This window comes from Clupea harengus, chromosome 25 (assembly GCF_900700415.2).
Source record: "Clupea harengus chromosome 25, Ch_v2.0.2, whole genome shotgun sequence".
Lineage (NCBI taxonomy): Eukaryota > Metazoa > Chordata > Actinopteri > Clupeiformes > Clupeidae > Clupea > Clupea harengus.
In genome coordinates this window covers 13,742,679-13,768,878 of record NC_045176.1, presented here as the reverse complement: position 1 = coordinate 13,768,878, position 26,200 = coordinate 13,742,679, and the positions used below count along the sequence as shown (strand labels likewise).

The following is a 26,200-nucleotide window of genomic DNA, read 5'->3' as shown; positions in this document are numbered from 1 at the left end:
ATAAAAAAAAGCATGATGCGTAAAATGCAAGAGCAACAGTGATAGGTAGCCTGCATGAATGGGGGGCTGTGAGCTATGTTTATGTTGATGAATTTGAACACCTGGACCAACCTGAATGCAATCTCTTTCTGCATTCTGTTAGCAGTCAAGAAAAGAGGTCTTTTGTGAAAAAATGACAAGAAATGTCATTATTGGGTATTTGCATCAGCGATGACATTAATTTACTGCTTACTGAGCATTTAATTCAAGTCAGTCAAATTAAACTCTTCCCAGATGCTCAAGTCTTTCAAGGGGTTTAACCTTTAAAAAAAAAAAGAAAGAAAACTATTTTTTTTTTTTTTTTTTTTAAAGCATTTTTACATAATTGCTAATATGGAAATATATAGGCATACTTCATCCCTCCAATAAAGGGAACTTGACATTTTTTGTCAGATAGATAAATCAGACTCTGGCAGTGATGGTTTGTGATTGGCATTCAAAAGTTCCCTGTCAAAGAAGAATACGTCACCACGCCTATATCCAAAATCCATGCCTTGGGGGAAGTTATATTCATTGCCCGCCGACAAAAACCCTGCCTAATAGGCCATTTCCGCCAGCCGTTTTGACGCCAAACCCGGGCCCAAAGACTCATATTACAGAAAAGTAATATTAATCTACAACTTGAGTACTGATGGAAATATTGTCATTAACAGTATATCTTAACAATCTTCAGATTTTAAGATATTTTCTTACAATATCTCCTTTGAAAATAGTTTTTTGAAATGTGTGTGTTTACAGGTGATTTAAAAAAAAAAAAATGTCTCCAGACTCTCCTACTGCTGAGTTCGTGCTGAACACAAGGACATGTAGCACTTGAAAATATCAAGGACTATCAGACTGCCTTCCGGGGGGTTAATTAACCTACTCCAGAATGTGGTTATTTTAGGTTGTATGAGCAAGGACCAGTCACAATGGTCAGCTCTAGAGGAGCCAGTGACCCTTTTACATAGTGTGCAATGGCTTAGCAGAGGAGTGCGTGACCTCACAAGTGTTCCACGTCGGAGCTGACAGCTAACTAGCGCTATGAGCTGAACTCGATTCAACTTAAGGTTGGAAAAGCGATGCTCATCAATGTTGTCACTTAACCTGCTATCGTCCTAACAGGTTTTCGGGGAAACTCCAACAAGACTGTTTGACAACGATCATCACCTTGCAAACAGATGGTTTACATGCTGCCGTTGGCTCTGTCTGTGTATAGCTGTAGGCGTTTGCCACTGCCACCATGTTCATGCCAGTGAGATCATCACCTAGGAGTGCTACCTGCTCTGGATAGGCTGCTGCGCGGGTTTCATTGCGGATTGCTCTCCCTGTCTCCCCCATAGGGTCCAAGTTCATTCTGCAGCAGGGCAGTCAGCTGGACGCGTCTGATTGGCTGAACCCGGCCCAGGTGCTGATTTACTACCAGAATGAGAGCGGGCCCTGGATCAACGAGCTGTGCGGCCGGCGCCTACTGGACCCCTGCGAGCATCAGTGTGAACCGGAGACAGGTGAGGGCCCTCGCACTCACTCAGTCCCTCTCTCATGCCAATTCTAACACACACACACACACACACACACACACACACACACACACACACACACACACACACACACACACACACACACACACACACACACACACACACACACACACACACATTACTCTCTCAGAGTAATTTCCTGGAAATGCCCTTTGACACTTTCACTTATGTCACTGCTAGCATTGTGGGAAATTCATTATTATTGTACTCTCATTATGTACCAAATGAGCCAGGTATTACATGAGGATGATGAGTCTGCATTTATGTAATTCGCCTTGAAAAAGAATATGGGATATAAATATTCCCAAACCAGGTGTTTTGAGTGCTGCGTCAACCAAATGTTCTCAGCGCCCCTTCCACGGTAAAAGTCACTGTCTGCTGTAAGTCCTCGTCACGGTGTGCCTTTCATTACACACCGCCAGGTTACATGTGACAGGGGCTTAGCCGCGATCCAGCCAGAGTTTAATTTGAAGCCTTATCCATTGGTGTCTCCTGAGTGAGCAGTATGGAGTAATGAATGTTAAACTGTGCAAGTGCTGAGAGGAGAGTAAAACAAGACCCCTGCATCTTGACAATGGGGGATAGGGGCTTTTGTGTGAATTGCATCTCAGTGTTAGTCGCTGGAAGGGTGGTGGACTACATATGCTGAGGGACACTTGGCTGCTGTAAGGAATTTCAGACAGGAGCTTTAGAAACCCTCTAAAGACGTCACACGTCACACAACATAGCACAACACAACACAGCACAACACAACACAGCACAACATATCCAACACAACATAACACAACACAACACAACACAGCACAGCACAGCACAGCACAGCACAGCACAGCACAGCAGAACATAACGTTGTCTGCCCGCTTGAGGGTGTGTCTTTTAAGTAAGGGATAAAGGCCGCTGAGGTGTCCTGACAGGCAAAAATATTCAACAAAGTGAAGACAATAACCACCACATACAGCGCAACATTACGTAGTTTCTTTCTTTTATACCCCAGTTGCCAATATTTATGTAAAACATTAGCCCACAAAGGAAACATTTGATCTAGTCTAAAAACAAACCATCCTGTTCAGTTTACAGGCTAGTAATTATTTCTTCATAGATAACGAAGATACGGAGGTTGTTTGGTTAAAATTGAAGCCCAAATTCTGCTTCATACGTGTGACATCTATAAAAGTACAGACACACTATAGCAAGTGTTGAATAATAACTGAGCCTATCAAAAAAGAGGTAGTATTTTTGACGTCCTTCGGCGCGTTTGGAGGTGGAGGTGGGTTTGGCCCTGCACAGGAGAGGGTCCAGAATGAGAATGGCGCAGTTTGACGCTGTTCTGCTTGTCATGGCAGTGCACATTATCCCAGCATGAAAGTGCTAATGGAGGAGCCTCAAAGGTGTCTGCTCTCCTTTATATGACACGGACTGCAGTGGTACAGGAGGTAGAGAAGTCGTTCAGTAATCAGAAGGTTGCTAGTTCGATTCCCTGTCGAAGCGTCCTTGAGCAAGACACTGAACCCCTAATTGCTCCTGATGTGCAGTGTGCCATCAGTGTAAATGTACAATGTGTATACATCCTTATAAGTCGCTTTGGATAAAAGTGTCTGCTAAATGACTAAATGTAATGTCCTTAGGTGGCATGTACTTCATACTTGGACTTAAAAGCTTCATGTACTCATGGTGCTTTTCAATTATTTATGTGAATGCACTCCAAGTACATATCTCATATCTTCAAAAGTTGAACCTGGGTCTGTGTCATGGGAGATATATAGTATCATTAAGAACATTACAGTTTTTTCCAATCATTTTCACACTTGTCCCAATACCATGTCCACTTTTTCAAAACTCTGCACTACAACCACCAAAACACTTATACATACTTCACCCAAAAGTGACTCATGCTGCCATAACTATAGCATATGCTCTCTTCCATTTAACTACTTTATCACTCATTGTACAATGAACTAAAAGACAACTTGAAGCATTGCAAAATGCATATATTATGTGTTGCTGTAGCCTCTGTTTAGAAAAGAAAAGACACCTTGTACACCTACAATATGTAATAAAATATGTAATATAAAATGAAATACAGTAAATATGAAATTCAGCTATATGCCTATATGCCCAGCTCAATGCTACATTTTCTATGGTACACTATAGCACAAATAAAAAGACTACCACTAGAAGTGACCTGCAGCCCTAATGCTGATCCGTGGTGAATTTTTTATAAACTTCACATTTACAGTATTACAACATTTTCCCTTGCCTTGAACCTTTAGAAAAAACATTTAGCACATATTATCCACCCCTAAAATCCCCCATATTCCAATAATATTTCAAGGCAAGCTGTTGTCATGACACCAAGACACCAAGACACCAACATCTGTTGGCTTGCCTTCCACAATTTTGTAGATACCAGTTGAGTGTAACAAAAATACCAGTTGTGATCAGTGGTGCATTGGTTAGTGTTGTTGGATAGCAAGTATCTGACCTGGGTTCAATTCCTGGGCAATGCACGATGCTATTGTAAGACGTGTTTGTTGTACTTTCCTTTTTGGCTCACTTTGTCTCATTGATAGCCCATGACTTTCAAATGCAGCAGTAATAGTTGGAAAATGTCTTCAGCGACACCTACATCTATATATTTTTCTTCATACATGCACATTTCAATTCAAATGCACTGTTGTAAACAAACAAAACAAAGCAGAAAACAGGAATACATCTTCAGCCAAAATTATAGAATAATCTGCCTTATTTCAAGTGTTTACTGTAATTTCATTTTGTATCTAAGCAATGGAAAAGTATCCAAAGTTTAGTTCACATAGTATACTGATATGCTGGATGTGTTAAGTGTTTTGAGAAAGTGTACGTGGAATTGAAACAAGTGTGAAAATGATTGGAAAAAACTGTAATACTAAAGAGCCAGACTGTGTTGCATTTAGTTTGTTTTTTGTTTGGATCCTGTACTACATTTGAGTTGAGATGTCTATTCTCAAGACACAACCCTCAACCCAAGCTGCTACACAGTATTTTGATGACATTTGCCATGTGTTTTAGTGTATTGGTGAACGCTCATACCCACCTGCTGAGGTGGTCTGAGTTGCCCTCCCCTTCATTAGTATGGCAGTGGCAGCCTGAGTTTGGCTGAGGACATGAGCTGCACTTCACAACTATCTTGTCAGTAATTAGCGGCAGGGATCCATCTTCTGCAGAAATCGTTTCTTGGAAAGTTCTCTCTGATTTGGATCCATAATTCAAAAGGATGGTGTCCCTGGCGAGGGTACTGAATCACAACCAGGACCAATGGGGACTCTGACTGGCGAACAACATGGAAAAGATGAGGCTTTGGTGCAGGCACAAATCAGTAATTGCATTGTTCTTTTTTTGTACGATGCATTCTTAATGAAAGTCTCAGGGAAGATTGCAAGGCGCCTGGAAGCTCAGAGACAGCCTCAATCAAACCCAGAGCAGGAGGTACTGATGAAAGCAGGGATGGGTTATGACAAAAACAGCAGCCCTCGCCAACATGAAAAGAGCCAGTGAATTTCAACCACGGCGCTGTGTACGAGGCGGGGTATGAGCGGGGGTCTGTGTGGCGGCGTTGGCAGTTAGACACACTGCAGCTTTATGGGCCCCCGACCAGGGCAACCCTACCCACTCCCCCTCCAGCTCAAAGCACATTTATTACCACAGGAACACACTGTGCTGGGTGTCTGGGTACCACTGCTGGCTGATCCTTGCATTTTGGTTACATTAATTTCACTGAAAAACGGATCTACTGCAGAGTCTATCTGGCGTCGTGGTGTGAGGGGAATTATTCTGGTGTTTAGAAATTCATTAATAAACAATGAAACACGGCCGCGTTTTCCGCAAGCAGCCGATAGTAGGGACACATGAACATATAATACTGGCCAGTTTTGCTCACAACCTCACTGTGATTTTTTGCTATTTACCTTCATTGACATTTTTGCCACTTCACACTGTTTAATGCTATGAGTCAAGTCAAAGATTTATTGCCCAGGTTATTGGCAATCATCAACTGGTGTTAAACAAAAGCGCTTGTTCTTCGGCCCGATAACACAAATGATGCTAGAGTTGGAGTCAGAGACTGTGTGCCTAGCCAAAGAGCAGTGTATTAATGGAATTGCTTTTTTCCCCCACTTTCCACTTTTCACAGGCACGTGCCTTTAATTAGCCATGAATTATATACTTATCAAATTAACAGACTAGCTGTCTTCATTGTGGCCTGTCCAGTAAGATACACATTTTATCCGTCCCATTCTCCTAGACAGGAAATCTCTATGCTGTTTTTAACTTTCATGTTTTCTGCATTTATGCTACCACAATTAATTTTGTATCGTTTATGAAGAAGGCTTTGGACACCTGATGATACACACGTATTGATCTCAGCTGAATCCATTATGAATGGTAACAAATGGAGGAATTCACTTTAGATTTCAGATTCTCGGTGATTGTTTTGTTGGCAGTTATGTACTAGTAATGCTGCTTCTCTGTTATTATCTGTAGTACAGATTACATTTGTCTTCATGGCAGAAGCCTGATGTCAATTACTAACTAGTAAATGGTTACTCGATTAAAAAATAGTATTGATCAGGTGAAATATCTCTGTAATTAGTAGTGGTACATGAATAATGGGTACGTTTATTGAATATAGAGATTGTGTTCAACAAAATAGTTGAATGACAGGTGATTAGTATGCAGTCGGCTAAATTACCTGCAGCTGCTAAGGTTTTTTTTTTTGTCAATGTTATACAGCTTGCCTCTTGCAGTGAATCCAATGGGGTATCAGCTCTGTGTTAGGAAATAAAAAAAAAAATGCCATGACTTCAGCACAAATTATTAACTTCTCCAGTTGGCTGGTGTCATTATAAACAAATAATTGAACTTAAATTGGATTTTCTGCCCTATTTTACCGTGCTGCAATAGATTTTAATACATGCTGAGGGGGTGACTCAGAAATGTACATATCCACCCTCCAATTTCCACCTTTAGAAAAGAAACTCTCAATACTCTGCACTTTACTAAATCCATACCTTTACTGATCATTTCCGGCTCATCTAGATATGTTACATTTGAGTGGCTGGCACATGAATGTGTTTGTCTCCACGTCTTGTTACAGCTAGAGGCAGTAATGAGGGGAAATGCAAACATGAATAAATCAATGACAAACAAATCTGTGTAAGATAAGGATTTAAGTTAAATACTACTTTATGTTTATACACACATGGTAGAAATGGATTGGACTGTACACTGTGTACTGTGTACTGTGTACAGACACACACCACACACACACACATACACACACACACACACACACACACACACACACACACACACACACACACACACACACACACACACACATACAAGCACACACCACACACCACACACGCGCACACACACACACACACACACACACACACACACACACACACACACACAAGCACACATGTATTGTACTGCACACATCATATTGAATGTGTGTGGCCTGATTCGAGTGTAAAGAGAGGATAAAGAGAGGGAGCATTGTTTACACACCCACTTACTGAATGAATGGTGGATGGCTCCCAATGTGCTATCTCAAAGACAAATGAGTATGCAAAACAGAGAATGCATACTTTCGCAATGCACATTTGCTGTGTACAAACTATACAATGAGACCAAATGTAATGCAATTACAGAATGTAATTTTACCTATCTGGTTGACATTTCCTGTTCATTTAAGACCATTCTGCTTTGGTCGGGGACAAAAGAAAATGTCCTCTCGTTCCCTTTCAGATTAGTCACACCTTCACTGGCACGTGAAATAGATGAATTTAGTTTTTTTTTTCTCCAGAATCTAAATATAAGTAGTGGGATTATAGTATTAGATGTGATGTGAGCATATTCAATGCACTGTGAGGAATACATGGGTGTGAGATTACTTGAGGTGCGCTGTAATGGTATTCTTCATCGCCTACACAAGTTGCTGTTCCACCTCAGAGAGGCTCACATTACACGATGCCATTGTAAAGATGATGTGCCCCCCCCCCCTTACCCCACAGCAACACCCCCCCGACCCGCCCCCCCTCGCTCTGCTCAACAACCCCTTTACATGGCCATCATCCAACCCCCACCCCGCCCCTCCCACCCTCCTCTCCAGCAGCATCCCCATCAATCTTGCGGCTGACAAATGACAGGCGACGGCATCTGCGGTGCACCCTGACAGGAGGCATCAGCGGAAGAGGGAGTGACTGGCCCGTGCCGTGATGGCTGGAATAAGCACCGCTGATTAGAGGGCTGATGGAGGGGATCTGTGCCGCGCCTGCACTTGTGCCGCTGCACTCCTCTTCGCTCCGATTCTCTCAGCTCAGCTCAGCTCAGCTCAGCTCCAGTACAACAACATAACATGACAGTGTAGGGACAGACAGGGGTCAGAGGTCAAGTGTCAGTAGTTGAGACCCACTAACATCACTGCAGTGATAAGGAGGACAGTTGACCGCAATTAAAATGGCTACATTGTACTGCAAGGATGACGTGTTCTGGAGTTTTTTTTACGAGGCGACTGACTCGCATTTGGTATTAAAATGTGTTGGGCAGATTTAGGCGTGCCAGCAATTAAACCTCCTGCCTGGGGTGCACCTTATTCATGGCCATATGCTACAACAAGGAATGAGCATTAACATGGCATTTCTGCATACCGCTCAGCATCTGGCCGACATGTTCCACATTAACAGCTCACAAGTACACCTGAGGTGATTTTGAGCTGCTCTTGATAACAAAATGATTGGTAATGTGTTTTTTTTTTTTTCTTACCAAAGATATCAGCTCAGACATTCTCCTTTGAATGCCTCATGCCTGGAGTCCTGGAATTGCTTCTGTAAGTGGAATAGCCACTTGGCCTGCCTGAGACGTTCTCTACAAGGCCATTAACTGCCATTAGTGGGAGGATATAGTGTAGGTGGGAGAGCAGCAGCCCAACTACTGTGCTTCACTAGATTGCTCCCTAAGGATACACAGGGTAATTAAGACTTATTGCGTGTTTTTGTGGTGCATTAGAATGGCGATGATTGCTATGTCATGATTGATATGTCATGATTGATATGTCATGATTGCTATGTCATGATTGATATGTCTTGCTGCTGTTTTCCCAGGTGATTGTCTCTGTTTCGACGGCTACATGCGAGACCCCGTGCACAAGCATCTCTGTATTCGGAATGAGTGGGGTCCAAACCAAGGGTAAGGGTTGACACTTTCTTTTTCTGAAACACACAGGACTTCCTTACTAGTGTGGTGTTCGAATTGTGTGCGACAAATGTGTAAAAATAAATACTTTCCTCCCTCAAACTCTATTCGAAAAACAAATCAGTTCACCACACTTTCACAAATTCTGGTCCATCTTTCTGGCTCTTAAGACTTCTAAACTTTGCGAAGAAGTAGCAGATGGTTCGCATCTTTGACAGTAAATGCTGAGTTGTTTTGCATAGTCAGTATCCATGAGGAGTATAAAGGTCCTGGTGGTCACATTTTAGAGCATCCCCAAACAGATGGCATCTTGTTAAGGAGGTGAAATCGTAAAAGCAAATCAGTGCATACATGGGCACCTCTTATTACCAATTAGTTTAACAAATGTTGTATGAATGAGCCACCGTATGGCTAGAAACCCAGTGTTCCGTTCCGTTAAGTGGCTTCGGAGGGCATTTAAATGAAAACTTATATAAATCTTGCCACCTTTTGTGCTTCTCTCAGCCTCACATCGGGCAGAGTTTTATACGGTTTTGGATGCTAATGGGATGTCATGCTGTCGAAAAGGGTGTTTAATATGGACTTTTTTTTTAGGGGGGAAATGTCACTTAGAAATGTTTGGATTACGATGCAGAGGTGAGGAAAGCCTTGGCATTTTAATTGGGTGGGAGATTGAGGTGATGATGGCTGGTGCGATGGATCTGATAATTAGAGCTCAGATCGAAACAATCAGGAGCCTCACCTTTGGGGAGCAGAGGGCCTGGTGATGGAGGGTGCGTGTTCTTTTGGTATTGTGTCACCAAGGTGCGAGCAGCTTTTAATTGGGTCGGACTCCCCGGGGAGAAAACTCAGAAGAAAGTCCATGCCATTTTGAAGTTGAGAGGTGACAGCGCTTAGTGTGCATTTGCAATATTTTTTTTTTATCTCATGGTTTTTTAACATCTAACTTGACCTACTTATTACAAGTACATTACATTTAAATTCTTATTCCTTTTGAAACATTTTTTTTTCTTGTAATTCTTCTACATTGTACAAACTCTTTTATAAGAAGAAAAGATCATATGTGTGACAATATGTAAGGTTAATGTCTCAAGTTACTTTCTCCAAAAATGTGTTTTCTCATTGAACCACTACACATCGTTAAGTAAGAAGTGCAGGTACATGTGATGATAATCAAGTTCCTGTGGTGAAGAGAAAGCTTATGGATTTAACTTCTGGTTTAGCATGCAGTAAATTCTTTTAGTGCAGGCCATCAACACTTGCTCTCTTTCTTTGGCATACTGGAGTGGAGCGACATGACACGCCACCCGGGTGGCCCTACATGTTAATCTCCATCATCCCACTTTATGGCTGCCAGTATCACGTCAGCTCCTGTCACATCTCTCTGGCCGGAAAAAACAGCTCTTTTCCCCGACACAAAAGGCTGTTAGTGCCACATCGCTGCTGCTAAATTAGAGCTCATCCGCTGTGCCCTGTACTGCAGAGGCGTTCTCGCTGTGTATAGCAGTTGTCAGTTACATACAAGACATGTTTGCTGTCAGGTTTTTAGGTGTCATGGTGATACTGTGGCTGGAGAAGTGGGTGGCTCCATTAACATTCAGAACAGTAACTGCAGGATTTTGATTAATTTAATGTAATTTCAGTCAGTATTTCCACTGAGGTGTTCATGTATATTTCCCTTGTGCCTTGTGTCTTCTGCAGTCCTTGGCCATACACCATTTTCCAGCGCGGGTTTGATCTGGTGATGGGAGAGCAGCCATCCGATCGTATCTTCAGGTGAGACAGAGAGCTGAGAAGACATTTCATCTTGTTCTTGGATCAGGTTTTGGTGGTGGCTACGAAACCCATCCCAGGGGTCACAGCTTTGGCGGAAACTAAGCATGAAATGATACCACATTTTCACTTGATACCACAATGAAATAGGTTCTTCAGTTTTTTTCCCCTCTCCCTCTTCACTTTTGTGGTTAGAAAAAGCCATTGCTTTTTTCAGTGGTCACCTGGTCACCGGTTAGAACCTCACACATTGAAAGTTTCCTTATGGTAACTATCTGCTGGTAATACGAAAAACCAAAGACTTGTGTAGTGAATAGTGACTAATGTAGTCTTCAGCATTTAAAAAAAGAAATATGTATGAAATACTTACAGATTAGAAGTTATATATGATAATAGAAACAAGTGTGAATTGTTGGCTGAGAGCAACAGTTTGTTCCTAATATTTATGTAATTAAATTAAATGAATATAAAACAGCTCCTCTCAGCTAACACTCAATAGCACGGGGATTTCGTAATCACCTGTAATGTGTGTGGTGTGTTGGTACGACAGGGATATCCTCCCCCAGACGTACTACTGTGGGGAAAAAAACCTAAAAACAAACAGTGACGTGTTAGAGGTACTGCTGACTGGTTTCACATTGGTCTGCAGATCCCACAACAAATCAGTAGAGTTTTTCATTTCTTTATCAATATGAAAATGAACAACTTTTTTTGAAACATGGCGATATCACTTAAAAGCATCCGATGAAATTTGTAAGGCAGGTATCTCTACTCCCCTGGGTCGAGGCACAGAGAGTTGTTTTGCCACGGCTCTCAATTTGGCAATAACAATGCTTGTGTCAGCGCCTGATAAGGCAGAGAATTCTGCCACACGCTCAATTTAAGATTCACACTGATCAAGTGTGAGTGAAGAGTTGTCATTACCACTGTCCTCCCCTTCTGCTACTCTGCGAATTATTAAGACGAGCTCTTCAGCCGCCTTGTTTTAAAAAAAATCACATGTTCTACTTGCTGTGCTGTAGTCCCACCCTGATTGGTTGACTGACTGGTGGAAGGCTATGAAAATGAAAATGCAATCGACTAGGAAATTAGGGCTGAACGATTTGGGAAAATAATCTAATTGCGATTTTTTTACCAAAATATTGCGATTGCGATTCGATATGCGATTTAAAAAAAAAATTTGTATCCTCTTTTTTTCCCAACAAAACGTAATGAATGATTTAAATATGACCAACACAATATTAGATACATTTAGTGTAAAATATTCTTTCCCACATTTTACATTTTTATTTAACTGCTCATTACAGAAACAAGAACAACAAATCGGTGGCTTTGCCACTGTGCATTTAAGTAATTTAAAAAAAGTAATTTTAAGTATAAACACTAGGCATGCACTTTTTAAACACTGTGTGCAAAATGTACCATCTTAAAAAAAAAAAAAAAAAAAAAAATATTAAATTATTATTTTTTTTTTTTTGTGACCACGTTTTTTTAATCGCGAACGTTGCGGTTAGAAAATCGCGTTCTATCATATCGCGATTAAATCGCAAATGCAATTAATCGTTCAGCCCTATAGGAAATGCATTTTCACAACCATTTCGCCATAGATTGAGTGCAGTCGACGAGAATATGTTATTGCAAAGTGGAGAGGTTCTGTTTCCCCTTTAACATTTGAATGTTCTCATCTTTCTTGCGTGGTGGTGAGTTTGATATTTAAATTTCAAATGCATTTGTTACTGTGTACCAATGCATTTTAGGTGAATAACATTTGAATTATCATTTTGACACCATTATTTCATAATCACATTAAACATATTAATCCAGTTTGGGAAATAGTTTTATATTGAAAAAAGCTAATTATTAAGCATCCACATTTCTGTGTAAATGAAATATCTGTAGTAGTATAAACATTCTCCTTTATTTTGGTCTCTGTCTGAGCAGATATGAGCATTTTATCTATCTCACCATATATTAAGGCTATATAACGTATACATTGCAGAATCAGTGGAAGTTTAAGTAGCATATGGCACAGCTTAGGCCTCATGCAAGACTGATAGTCACAGAGAGTGGTTTACAGAAAGAATGTGGCACGTGTCTGAAATAACCCCTTAGTACCATTATACAGTATCTTTATCTGTGATTTTACAAAGATAAGGCTCAGCAGATAGCTGGGATAGCTGGTGCTAGCTTCGCAACAAGAATTATGGAACTCACAACAGGCAGTTAGCCATAGCAACCATCCATTTAGAACTAGTCAAGGCAGTTTGGACTTCAATGGGAGAAAAGTCCATTGAATGGAATAAAATATATAAGGATAAAATATAATAGAATTAGCTAATTACATAATGACAGTGTTTGGGTAAGAGGTGTACAGCCACTCCACTTCGCATTGAGGCCACATTATCACCTCAGCATGCATTTTGTTTCTGCTACCTCAATGCCTTGATTATCCCTTACTTAGAAAATTAACTAGTGTATCTTGACAGGTTCCTGTTATTCTGCAGGTAAGTGGTATTCCATTCGATAGGCATGGGGCAGATCTCTGTAGTTATCTTGGAGATACTGTGTAGATGGTAGGACCTCTGTTTGTTCATGTTCACTGATTGATTATTAAAGATGTTTCTTTTAAAACACAATTTCTTCACTATTCATACATATTTTAAAACTATTTTCTTCTGTATTATGTTAAAACATTGTCACCTCATTCTGGATGGGCTGGTCAATGCTGTAAACCCAGTTGGAAATTAAAGAAGGCAGTGTTCACTGCTAAATTAAAACCTAAATAGATTAATAATATAACTTTAATAGACTTGCCTTGCTGTAATCACTTGCATGAATTCAGCACTTGGGAGCTTTGGTTCATATAACAGTAGAGATCGAAACACGGAAGGTAATTGGAGGGACATAATTAAGCCTTTCCTTTTATAGCAGTTTAATCAGCTCATTCCTAAAGTGACTTTTAATGCAGTGCAGTCCATGTGATCTGGTGCCCTTTTGTTATGCTAAGTTTGCAGTTATTAAATGCAAATCGAACAATTTGGAGGCAAAATATGCCAAGTCTTTAAAAAGTTTCATCAACTATTCAATCAAGTCTTCTTTAATAGCCCAATCAGGCATGTATAATATATGAGTCAACATTGCTGTATTGTTAACCCTAAATGATTCTGAGAAAATATTTAATAGATTAGTAAAATATGGAAAATCGATAGCTTGAGGATTACTCAACCATGTTGTACCTAACATTTCAGGTTTTTCCCTGTTTAAGTATTCGGTGTTTCCTGTTTCCTCTCATTCGATCAATCAGGGTTCCACTCCTAGCCGTTTAGACTGAGAAATGCGCTAACAAAAGGTGGCTTTTGTTACCAGAGTGAAGCAGAGACATCTGTGTTGAATGGGGTTGTAATTGGTTGAAACAGCCCTCTATCAGTTGCCCTTGCATATGTCACAGCTAAGCCCATCCTTTCACACACAACTGACATTGAAGAGGTAGACCTCTGATCACCCCGCCCGACCGCTTTTGTCTGATGAATGATACCTCTCCATCCAGCTGCGGCTACCTCGTCTAGGGGCACAATGTAGAGAGGCACCAGCCACAAGTGCACAAACCAGCTGATGTGTTTTTAACTCAGACACATGGAAAACACAGATGATTTGGTCTGCTGACTATCATCAGCTCCAGTTCCAACAATAGTGTCCATTAGCCTTATTGTGATAATTGGTGTTCTTTTGTGGATGCTGTTGCTCAGTTAGCTGTTGACGACACACTCCTCCTTCTCATCAAGTCATTCTTATTTAAGGAAGGAGTTCTGGTCCATTCTGGTGTAGGTCGGCAGACTGAAACGTCTGTTAATGTGTATGAAATAGAGAGGCATCAGTCGATCTCTTTATTACTGTGTGGCTTTGTGCAGTAGCGGTAGACATTCTCAGGAGTCCTCAGGAGTTTTGAGATTATAACAGATAAGGAGGAAAAAGGTCTGTGCAGGACTGACTTGTTAAGTGCATTAAACCTCATGTTGTGTTCTGGTCAAAAATGTCTTTCTGAATTGATAAAATAAATATTTATAAATAGTAAGATTCATATTTATTTCAAATAATTGAACATTACATTTGTTGCGTCTCTGTTCAAAAAAGAAATAAATGGTAATGTATGATTTGCAACATTTAATGCAGTTATTTTTGTTTATATATAAATAGTTGAATAACTATAGCACAAAATAAGTTGGCATGCTGTTTGTTGGCATGCTGTTGGGTTTTATATTTCTACATTTTTATAAGAATTTTTGTGTAGTATGAGGTGCCTCTACATTGTGCTTATTGGTTTAATTGCCCAATGCACCTACATTTAACTCCACTCTTTAATAGTGCTGTTACTATAACAATACAATACAACAATTATTTTTATATTCAGATTTTGTAAATTGTGCTATTTGAGGACATTTACTACTGAAATTTGTCAAATACAGTTATGACTTGATGGGGGTGTGTAGCAACTGTTCTCTCCCTTCACCACAGGTGTAATCAACAGAAGGTTTTCAGAAACACACCAATACAATTCTATTCATGCATGTTTTCTGGAAGTGCCTATAATAGAGATGCTTATATGTACTAAAATGTGATACGCCTTATTTCCACCTTGTGTCAGAACCCTTCTTAACATGATCAATGCCTGTGGTATTTCCATCTTAATGTGTCTTGCCAAAAAGGTCCAAACTGTTAAGGTGCAAAGCGGAATATTATGAGTATTCATTATTATAAGGCTGTTATAATGGAATGGATGGAATTTCAAGAACTATAAGCTTGTGGTCATAGTTCAATCAGTTCAACCCCTTTCCTTTTCTCTGCACCATCATATCACTCTACCTCCCCTCCACGCACACACACACACACACACACACACACACACACACACACACACACACACACACACACACACACACACACACAGACACACACACACACACACACACACACACACACACACACACACACACACACACACACACACACAGACACACACACACACACACACACACACACCCACAGTAAGTGCATTTTCCATATTCTCTGAAGATATGGGTCGTATGTCAGATCACACAAGGGATTTCTTTGAAATCATTTTCCACATATTCACTGATGTATTTTTCAAGTTTAGCCTGTAACACATATCCATGAGATTATGGATACCTGACCTCTTGCTCTTGCTCACAATTGTTCCCTGCAGAATGTATTAATGTTTATCATGAATCTCATAATGCACATACAATGGTTGTGCCACATACTAATACAGAAATTGATGAGTTTTTGCATCTCAGAATTTCATCAAAAACATAAAATACAGACCGTGGTTACCAGGACAACAACTGAGACAGCGATTGTCTCAGAAGATTTCTTTAACTCTGAAAGCATATTAATGTGATTCATGGCTGTGAAATAATCAGTCTATTGTTCTATCATTTGGCTTTCGGTGTTTAGGATTATTTCATGTGCGCTGCAAAGGATTGTTCTTGACTATTTATAAGAAGTGCCACCCCCGGATGTTCCACAGTGCAGTAGAGAGATCTGATCATCTGAGTGTGTGTGGTCAGTGAGAGTCTCTGACTGCAGCTAAATCAGCTCCTTTGCTATTTGAAATGTGTTGCTGCCATGTAATCTAATCGCAGACCAGTTCGTTCAAACTGCAAATTCCTCCTGTTTGCTGTGCTCCATAATATCACGGAGTGGGAAAAACATGGAGAGATACAGTGGTGACAAGGAATTAGCAATAGGCAGACAACTATACCCATACTGAGAAATGATGGAAAGCTTAACAGTTGCAAGTAAGTCTCCCCTCTTGCTGTCAGTCAGTCAGTATCCAGCAGTGGGAGGGTTTATGCACGTCAGCATCCCTTAGATATATGGTGATAATGTAACTTACACATTCCAATGACATTATCGGCATAAACCATTAATCCTTTATAAGGCCAATATTCACCAATTTCTTATTCTCATTGAATAGGTAATTTATTCTTGGTACATCCTTAATAGCCAACTAGTTGGTATTAACCTAAGCTTACTGATATATAGCAAGGATAGAAGTAGAAGGTTTATGGCCTTTTAATATACTGTCTAAATATGCCACTTATAATGGGAGAATAGTTGTAGAATAGGTATTCATACCTGCAAACTTGACCAAAAACAAACTAACCAACAAGTCCAACTTATAGTCTCTCAAGACAGTAACATCTGTCAGAGCCTGATGGAGGCTTAAGGCTTTGGAAAAGGTCTCTGTCTTGTGGAAACACAAGATGGTTACTTTGGAGGGGTGTGGTAGGGTACTTTTGGACGCAAGTTGTATTTTTCTAAATACAATTTTCAAACTCACACAAGGATTTCATCCTTTATATGTTGTCAGTCTTCATTTTAGAAAAGGAATCTGTTTTTAAATCAATAATGACATATTTACAGTTTTAAGGATGAATGTGCCTGTAGTCGTAGTATGGGCCCTTCCTCCCAGTCACCACTAGCAGCCTGGGTGAGTACATTTACCATCACTTGGACCTGCGGTGCCATTGCATTGAGCATTGAAGCATTGTTTTGTCAGTAGAAATACCTATTCTACAATTATTCTGTCCCTATAAGTAACATATTCAGACAGTGTATTAGGAGGCAACAAACTTTCTATTTGAATTCTTATTATATATCAGTAAGCTTAGGCTGAGACCAACTAGTTGGTTATTAAGGATGTACCAAGAATAAATGACATGTCCAGTGAGAATAAGAAACTGAATTGAAGGGAATGATCAATGATGCTTAATGCAGACTTTGTTAGGCACTCATACATACACATATTAGTTATGTGTTAATGCTTAACATATGTTCCCTACCTAAATTTCCCTCGGGATTAATAAAGTATCCATCTATCTATCTATCTATCTATCTAAAGTGGTACCACAAAGCATGAAATACATGCAAAGGTACATAAAGCGAACCTAGCTAACACAGTGAAGTTAGCCTTTTTCCAACGTTGCCTTCATATTTCTCTTCAGCCTGCTTAGGTAAACATTTGCTACAGAAAAGCCAGCCATTAGTCTTGTGCTTTCATCTTTTTCACATTCAGTTAATTCATGGGAGCATATCACAGTGTAAAAGTTGTATTTGAACATGACATTGACGTCTTGAAGATTCACGAAGCCTTTGACGAAGGTTTTGCCTCAAGCAACCGTTGGGTCTCAGTTATAGTTCACTCATGTCCATCCATTTCTATGTGCACACAGACCTCAGTTTTTGTGTTGAATATTTTGAAAGACATAAGTGGTCACACAACAGGCCGTAGGAGATCGTTGACAATGAATGGAGGCAGCAGTTGTGTATAACTTAACAAAGGCATTGCCAAAATTCACACAACTCTTTCTGTAAGGTGTAACGGGTAATGTAAAAAACAACAACAACAAACAAGCAATACAAAAACATCTCTTTTGTTGAAATCCTGTGAGCTCAGCCTCTGCAGGGTCTGAGGCTCTCTGCAATCTCATTTAAAGAATTCAAACACGAGTATGAAAACACTGCTCCATCTGCTCGAGGCGTCACAAATCCTGTTTGAGAGTCAGGCAGAAAACCACAGCCCTACATCCTGTTTTGAGTGTGCGAACGTCTAAGATGCGCTGCATGCTGTGTTTCAGGTTCACCTACACACTGGGCGAAGGCATGTGGCTCCCGCTGAGCAAAAGCTTTGTCATCCCGCCGGCCGAGCTAGCGATCAACCCCTCTGCCAAGTGCAAGACCGATATGACTGTCATGGAGGATGCTGTGGATGTCAGGTGAGTGCTTTCTCTATCAGTCGTGCGTGTGAAATCTACGGAATCCTAAGGAAAATGCTAAATGAAATAGCACTGTTAGTGCAGCTCTGAAAATGCCAACCGTTACATGTTGGATATATCCAGTGACATTGACAAGTTTGTACAAAGATCCTCTTCTGGCTGTAAATCTTAGTTGGCAAAGTGGATAACTCGTTTGTAGTTCTGAGGCCACAAAGTCCACAAAGGCCTGTCAAATGGAAGGGCTCTGAAGAAGCATTTATATTTCATCTTCATTATGTTTCTGATACAATTGTTTTAATATGTCAGTTCCAAGAGATGGATCAGTGGATTATGTGGTTTGTTTGAGGAAGCCCAGCTGCCTTTGATCTCTTCCTGCTTTTGTTACAAATTACATGCTGTAGAGCTGATGTCAGATGTTGCAATTATTATAGCCACTGGAATGACAGCCTGTTTCTTCAAACTCACTCAAGCTAAGTCACATGCCCCAAATATAGGATTTTTGCATTGCGTAAATCTGGACAGTAGCTAAATATGACATACAGCCTAGAGAGATTCCAAATTCATCTGAAAAAAAAATGTTTAAATGTTTTTTTTGATACATTTACATTTCTCTACTTCAGAACTACTATGCTTATGATATGCGTAACCTTTATACAATTAAAACCATCTGTTTGACTTAATTATGCCTCTCTGTCGAGTCCTGACCTTGATCTATTACAAGGCTCACAGTAACGGAGCAAAGACAATAGTCACCTCAGAGCATATGTTTTATTTTCAGACACAGCATGCAAAGGTCATAGGATTAACCTTCAGGAGTACATTTGTATTTGCACCACAGTCAGAAAATACTGTAATTGTCTGACTGTGAATTAATATACCTTGTCTAAAGCTAATCACCTGTCTATATCAATGCTTTGGATGGTAGCTGGAATAACAGTGAATAAAGGCAACAGCTAACTGATGCTGTGCTTAGGTATGGAACTCCTGATATACAAAAAGAATGACCTCTGCCTCATCCATTGTTGTTGTTTACCAGGATCACCCATGCTGTTCCATTATTTGTTTAGGTGTTTACACACAGCCTCAAAATGTATCTTATCTTGATATTGTTTAGGGTAACTTGACATAAGCGTGGAGTTTTTTGGAGCTACTGTATGTGAAGTTAAAAATAGTTCACCTTAAGTTGCATCCTGCTGCCTCAGAATGTAAGGACACATGCGTTGTGTACTGCTCCTGGGAGGGAAAACAAAGCTCAACCTGTATTAGGTTGTTTTCTTACCCACAGAATAATAAACTCCAGAATTCGTCATTAAGGTTATCAATAGATCTGTGCACTCCTTGTGGGCCCGGGCTGATGTAGGGCCTAATGTTTGACCCAGTCGCTGTTGTGCTCACTGACATAATTTAATATAGCAGGCTTTTCCACAGAGCCTGTGTATGAAGAAGTAAATGGTGTGTGAGATGGAGGGTTAATACTGTCATCCAGGGCATTTCGTGGCAACACAGCTGGCAGAGTAATCCTTTAAGTGTGGGCTTGAAACAGCCGAAGATTATTTCCACTCTCCTGGAGCTTCTCTGGTGTAAATCACGAGAGCCATCCAAGCTCATCACAGCACAGAAATGGTTGTGCTGTGTGATTGCTGCATTGGGTTGTGCTGAGCAGCCATGCAGTGCACTGCTGGAGTGGCATTGGTTTTGTCCATTATTGAATGGTCTGAGTTATTCCACACAGAAATGCTCGTCATAGTAGCACCATTTCACACACAGTATATAGTATTTCATAAAGAGAAAACTAAGGGAGAGAGAGAGAACGAGAAATAAGTCTAATTATATAATGCATAGATGGCCAAAGGGAATCCCATTTTAATCTTGAAACATCCTGTTTATGAGAAATCCAGGTCAGTGGCTGTTAGCACATAGTATCTATAACTTTGAGATGAGAAAGAAACAAAACACTGAGTCACTCCTTCACCCACAGGTTTTGAATATGTTATGTGTCAAGGCCACATGCACAGTCCCAGTTAGACATCCATGTGCAGTATACATGCGCAGGTTTTTTAACCTTAACTCCAGTCTACTGTCTATATCTTCATGATGTTTTGGGTTATCTCTACTCTGGGTACTATTTGAAAATGCATTTTTGTTCTGGACATGAGTAAAGCCTTGTTCCAGATTAAATTATGCTATGAGTGGATATTTTGAAATCACTGAGCTCAGGACAAGGCTACATCCTTGCACTGGAAACCAGACCATCGTTTTTCATGTATTTTCATCAAGCACACGCAAGGAGGCTGAATGAAATGAGGAGGACTGGAAACATGGCCATATGCAAAGTGATGCAGGGAATTAAATTGCTCTTTAACAGACCATTTTCAGCGTCCACAAATGCTGCCCATTCACACTGAAATAATAGATTATGCTTCCTGTGAAAGAGAGAAGAATAATACATGGCAAATTGCAGGGTTGAGATAAAAAGTGATAGTAGAGCTGTATTTGTCAATGTCTAATGACCAAAATGAATGCCGTGTCTGCCTGCCAATTCAGCTTTGTTAGCAGAGGTGACTTTTCCATTACTTAAGTGTTCTTCTTCATTACAGCTGTAATTGAAGGTTAGCTTTAATGACTCCCCCCCCCCCACCCACCCACCTCTGGGAGGGTGTCATACTGTCTTTCATATATGTCAGCCAGGGACAGAGACTCTACTTTTGGGCTTTAATTATGTCCCTCTCTTGACGGCCTGTCCCAGCTTCACAAATACATTTTTTTTTTTGTTCAAAGTGGTAGTTCTGTTACAATTTGTCAGACTGTCCCTTATCACTGTCCAAGCAGACATCATTATGTCTTTCATTATTTAGACATTGTGCATCACATAGTCATGCATTCATATGCTGAGAAGTCTTTTGTCATAATAACAATATAAGTCCTCAACAAACCTTTGCTTGAATGTAGAGGTAAAGGGCTGACAGTTGTGCCTGTTATTGCAACCAGATTTCAATAACAAAAGTAAAAGTGTAAACGCTACTTTTGTGTCACCATGTAATTTGAGCACTAATACCAGTGTTACTACTCACTGCTGAGGTTAAAGCCCTTGAAATAAACATGTTTGTTTCGTTTTGATCTGTAGTGGCTCGTGACCAGAGAAATAGCTGGGTCTACCAAGTTGAATCGAATGCAAGTTTTATATTTTGCAACGTGCTGCACATTCAAAATGCTCTGCTTGATGGAACATTCCGTGTTCTTGCAGAATTTCATGTAGGGTGTCAATCAAATGATGATTACCAGGTGCTAATATGAATAGTTAATGTTGGCCTGTTCCAGTGTCAGAAGTTGTTTTGTTAGGCATACTGTCGAACGTTAATTGTTGTTCTTGTCAGATATTTAGGTTTCTCCATGTGCTTATTGTTATCCACCTTTTTATTTTATTTTAGCTCAGGGGCTCCTGCAGAATTTCAATTCATAGTAGACTACACCCAATAAAAGAAGTCACAGTGCAGGATCACCAACAATGCTAAATTGAATCCTAAATTGATTCTAATTTGATATGCTAAAAATCACTCAGAAGTCAACCGTCTCAATCGTCAAATAGATTGTGCCAGCAGTTACGTTTTCAATATAGCTTCCTCGTCCTCCAAGTCACACATGTACACTGGAGCCGGAACCTTCATTTTAGCCGGCCCCACCTATGTTATTGTCCTTCTTTACGACCAGCCTACTTCCCCAGGAGCACGCAAAACTAATATGAATACCAAACACAGGTATAAACTTCCATCAAGAATTGACAGTTCAAACACAGACACACAGCAGCACAGCCCAATATAGTGCCCTGCCCTTTCCCATTCCATACACGACCACACAGTAAAGATATGATTTGCCACGGTGAGCAGGACTGAACAAAAAGACACGTGCCTACCTGAGGTGCAATGCAGGATGAGTTGACGTGAGGGGCTATAGTGCAAGCCTGAGGTGGTTGTTGTGTCAGAGCTACAAAGCTAGCCAGCAGCGCCGGTGGCCATTGGCTTGTGAGCTAACCTTAGCATCTCTGTAGTATTGCCTGCAGCAGGCAGAGGGCTTCTCTTTAAAACTACAGTAAAATTAAATATTAATTAGACATCATTGTGGCTTCTGTCTTGAATTTACAGTGGTTCAGTTGAGTTAAGGAACTCTGTTGCAAGCATGTTGTTATTGAATGGTACACCCCATGACTAGCATGGCAATAGTGCAGACTAATATTATTATTGTCGTCGACTATTGTGTTGCCCTGGTTCCTGCATGACGTTAACAGCAAGGGGACAGATTTATTTCTGCCCCAACAGCTGTCTATTAGCGCTCGCAGCAGTACCATATCTGACCACAGAATCAATAGGAAATTGTGGGGCACTGTGGAGTTCCTGTGGGCAGAGAGATCCACTGCCCCACCAGTAGCGCCAAACCCAAGTGTAGCGGAGAAGGGATGAGATAAGTGCAGCGTGAACATCATACACAAATAATTAAACACCCAATCCTTGTTATGCAATTTAGAAACTAACTCAGACAAAAAATGTCTATTTTTAAACATCTCATTGAATACATTAACAAATAACAATTGATTGAATGTTTATTTTATGTATCTATATTTTAAAGTGGATGAATCTTTTAGCACCTGCCCATATGGATGAGCCATGGTTGGTTGGATTACTTTGGAGGAAAGGAAGAAGAGACTGAGAACAAACGGCGAAGCGCCAGTTTGTGTATGAGCATACGAGATGACTCACACTCACAGAGGAATTTAAAATGCTGTGAGGGGAAGTTCAAAATGACACATTTCGCATTCTGAAGTTCTTCAAAACACTTCATCGTTTATCTGACCAATTGGATTGAATTTTTCTGTTTTTGTTTTTTTACACAAACATAAGAAGACAAAAACCATGACCAATTAAGCAGCGAAATTGGTTAGCAAGATAAAATCAGTTTTCCACACACACATTTATAAACAAACAATATTGAAGCTTCGAACCTCTTTGCTTTGAGACTCTCCTGCTGCATACAGAGAGAAAGGAAATTATATTTGCAAAACAACAGAGCAAAGGCATTTATCCTCTCCACGGGCAGGCTTGGGTGGCATTGTTATTATGAATGTACTCCATTTGTTATAGCTATTCCACTTAAGCATGGTGATTTAGTGTTTCAGAGAAATATTATCCCATGGAAAGGTCACTGCTCAGCTCATTCTTCAGGCCCCGTTTTAATCTATATTTCAGTTTAATGACCTCTAAATACTCTGATGACGCACCTGGTGTGAGAGAGTGAACACGTTGCGTGGTGATGTTTGCAAGTTTTACAGTTTATATCCAGGTTGGAGAGAGGTGAGGTTTGCCAGGTTTTTATGGGAAATGTGTGAATGTAGACTTCCTCGTCACAGTGAAGAATTAAATCATATCTCAATGTAATATGATCTCCTCAGATACTGACAGTGACTCATCACAGAGTGAACATAATCGTGTCTTTGTCTTCACTGACATCCTCCAAGGTGTTGCACATTTTTTTTGCCAGAGCTGGAAAGTGATCTGAGAATTGATATGCTTTATCTGCTGGTACGTCAAAGTTACTGTTTTTTGCTCACGGTATTCGAGAAGATTCCTTGCATTTAACCAAGATCAAAAGAAATTGCACCAAACTAAAGCATTACACACTGAGCACAAACATTGACATGGTGTTTGTTTTTACGGTGATGATGGTGGTTCATTATTCAGTGCAAACCCATTGTGTGTATAGAAAGGACATATTAAATTGACTTGGCAAATAGGATTTATCCACTTTTCTTGTGGCTGCGCTGCCCTTATTTGATTACATTTTTTGTTTTATTATTTGATTTGATCTCTCTGTATTTTGCAATAATACTGCAGGGTGTTGATCACCTAAACTTCAGTGGAACTTCTCCATGCGTTTCGTGCTGTTTTTTTGTTAACCATGTCTGCCATGATATTGTCATTTCTCTGTTGCACTCACTGCTCTTGCCTGTGTGGGGAGCCTGGGGCTCATCAGTATTCCTGCGGCCTGAAGTGTTTCTCTCTGATTTGTGGTCTTTACACAGAGAGGAGCTCATGATTTCCTCGTCCTTCGATAGTCTGGAGGTCCTGCTGGACTCGTTCGGTCCCGTGCGGGACTGCTCAAAGGACAACGGCGGCTGCAGCCGGAATTTCCGCTGCATCTCCGATCGCAAACTTGACTCCACTGGCTGCGTGGTGAGCCACCTATAAGTAGTCTCTTCTTCTGTCTCTCTGTCTTTCTACATTCTCTCCCTTTTCTCGTTTTCTCTGTCCCCAACCCCCAGCTGGTCTAAAGATGCATGTTTTACAGTATATATTAATACATACAATACATACAATACAACATATACAGTAGTTGCAAAATATATGTGCTTGACTGAAAACCTTTTGCTATAAATAGATGTGTGTTCGATTAGAAAGTTTAGCAAAAAACAGCTCTAAATGACTGTTTGGAGAATTTCTTTATTTGCACTCTTTCTTTCCCTCTTGCTATCTTTCACTTAAGACGTTGTTTAACAGCCATGAAATGAACCAGAGGCTCTCATTGTATTCACCATCTGGCTGTGGTAAACGTTTGGTTTTCCCATTCCAATGCACCATAACGAGAGCCTCTTTTCTTTCAGAAACATGGGAGTCATACACACTGTGATTTTTAGTTATTCTTTATGTGCTATAACCACCTACAAAGGTAAATATAGATGTGCTTTGGTACACAGATAAAAATTATGCCAACAGTGACCTTGGAATATGTCTTAGCATTCAAATCCTGAACAAGTTATCCCACTCCCATCTCTCCTTTTTTGTACATTATTTCAATTATTACTTTTTACAAAATCAGATCACCACCACCACCACCACCACCACCATTATCATCACCATCACCATTGTCATTATTGTTCAGTCTTTTTCATGGGCTCAAGTAACAGGAAGTAGAAAAAATGTCTTTAGAAAGCGGATAATTCATCAGGTTTCAGACTCTCTTAGCATTTTACCACATCTCACTCAGAGATCCATCATGAATCAGATGTCCAAGTCAGACTCCCAACTGAGCCGTTTCCTGTGAGGAAGGGATGAAATTAATTCTCTAAACTAAAGGTTCTCAGTAGGGGCATTAACAGGATGTTGAGGGGCTGCTGAGATAAATTAGATAAATGTCCACATCAGGCTATTAATATTCTCTACAGCCCTCCTTGGGTCGCTAGGCAGGCATTTTAGGTGAGAAGGAAAATCCATACCCGCGAGTTAGTAATTTGTTTCCTCCATTGATAAACTGTGGCTATGGATTAGTAATCGGTTCCCTCAGTCTCCTCAGTCTCCACAGTCTCCACATGGTTATGGTTAATACACTGATGGAGCATATTTACAAATATGCATGCATGGATCTGTGCATTCGGTTTTTTCCCCTTTTGTTTCCAAATCAAATTACACATGAGATTTATCATGTTAAAGGTGTGATGGAAGAATGGATAAGAAGTTAAATGGAGAAGCCTATCCTAATGTAGCTGATATCACACTTCAGACAAGCTGTTGCCATTGACTACCGGGAGAATTTGTTTTCTTTCTTTCCTCATTAACGTAGTTGTATGGCAAATTTAAGGCAGAATGACATGTTGAGCTTTGATAGGAAAGTGTCAGTTGTGCTACATTTATGAACAGTTGAGGAAGCGTTACTCCCAAACACCTGCTCCAACTCCAAGCCTTTCATAAACTGTTAGTGTGAAGTGTGAAGTGCTATGATCAATGCTTGCCTATTATTGGTTCATGTAGCTAAGACTGTTGCCTGTGACCATTTGTGTTGTCATCTAGCCTT

General features: G+C 40.3%; 1 protein-coding gene across 4 annotated transcripts in view; it reads left to right on the top strand.

The window, feature by feature from the left end:
• The window catches only part of astn1 (astrotactin 1), a 166,846-nt gene that overhangs the window by 53,116 nt on the left and 87,530 nt on the right, over positions 1-26,200 (top strand). For all 4 annotated transcript variants that reach the window (XM_031563091.2, XM_031563095.1, XM_031563093.2 and 1 more), the window contains 5 exons: positions 1,362-1,526; positions 8,705-8,789; positions 10,497-10,571; positions 18,227-18,364; positions 24,435-24,585. In XM_031563091.2, coding sequence (XP_031418951.1) covers positions 1,362-1,526; positions 8,705-8,789; positions 10,497-10,571; positions 18,227-18,364; positions 24,435-24,585 — 614 coding nt within the window. The remainder of the gene's footprint in view (positions 1-1,361; positions 1,527-8,704; positions 8,790-10,496; positions 10,572-18,226; positions 18,365-24,434; positions 24,586-26,200) is intronic.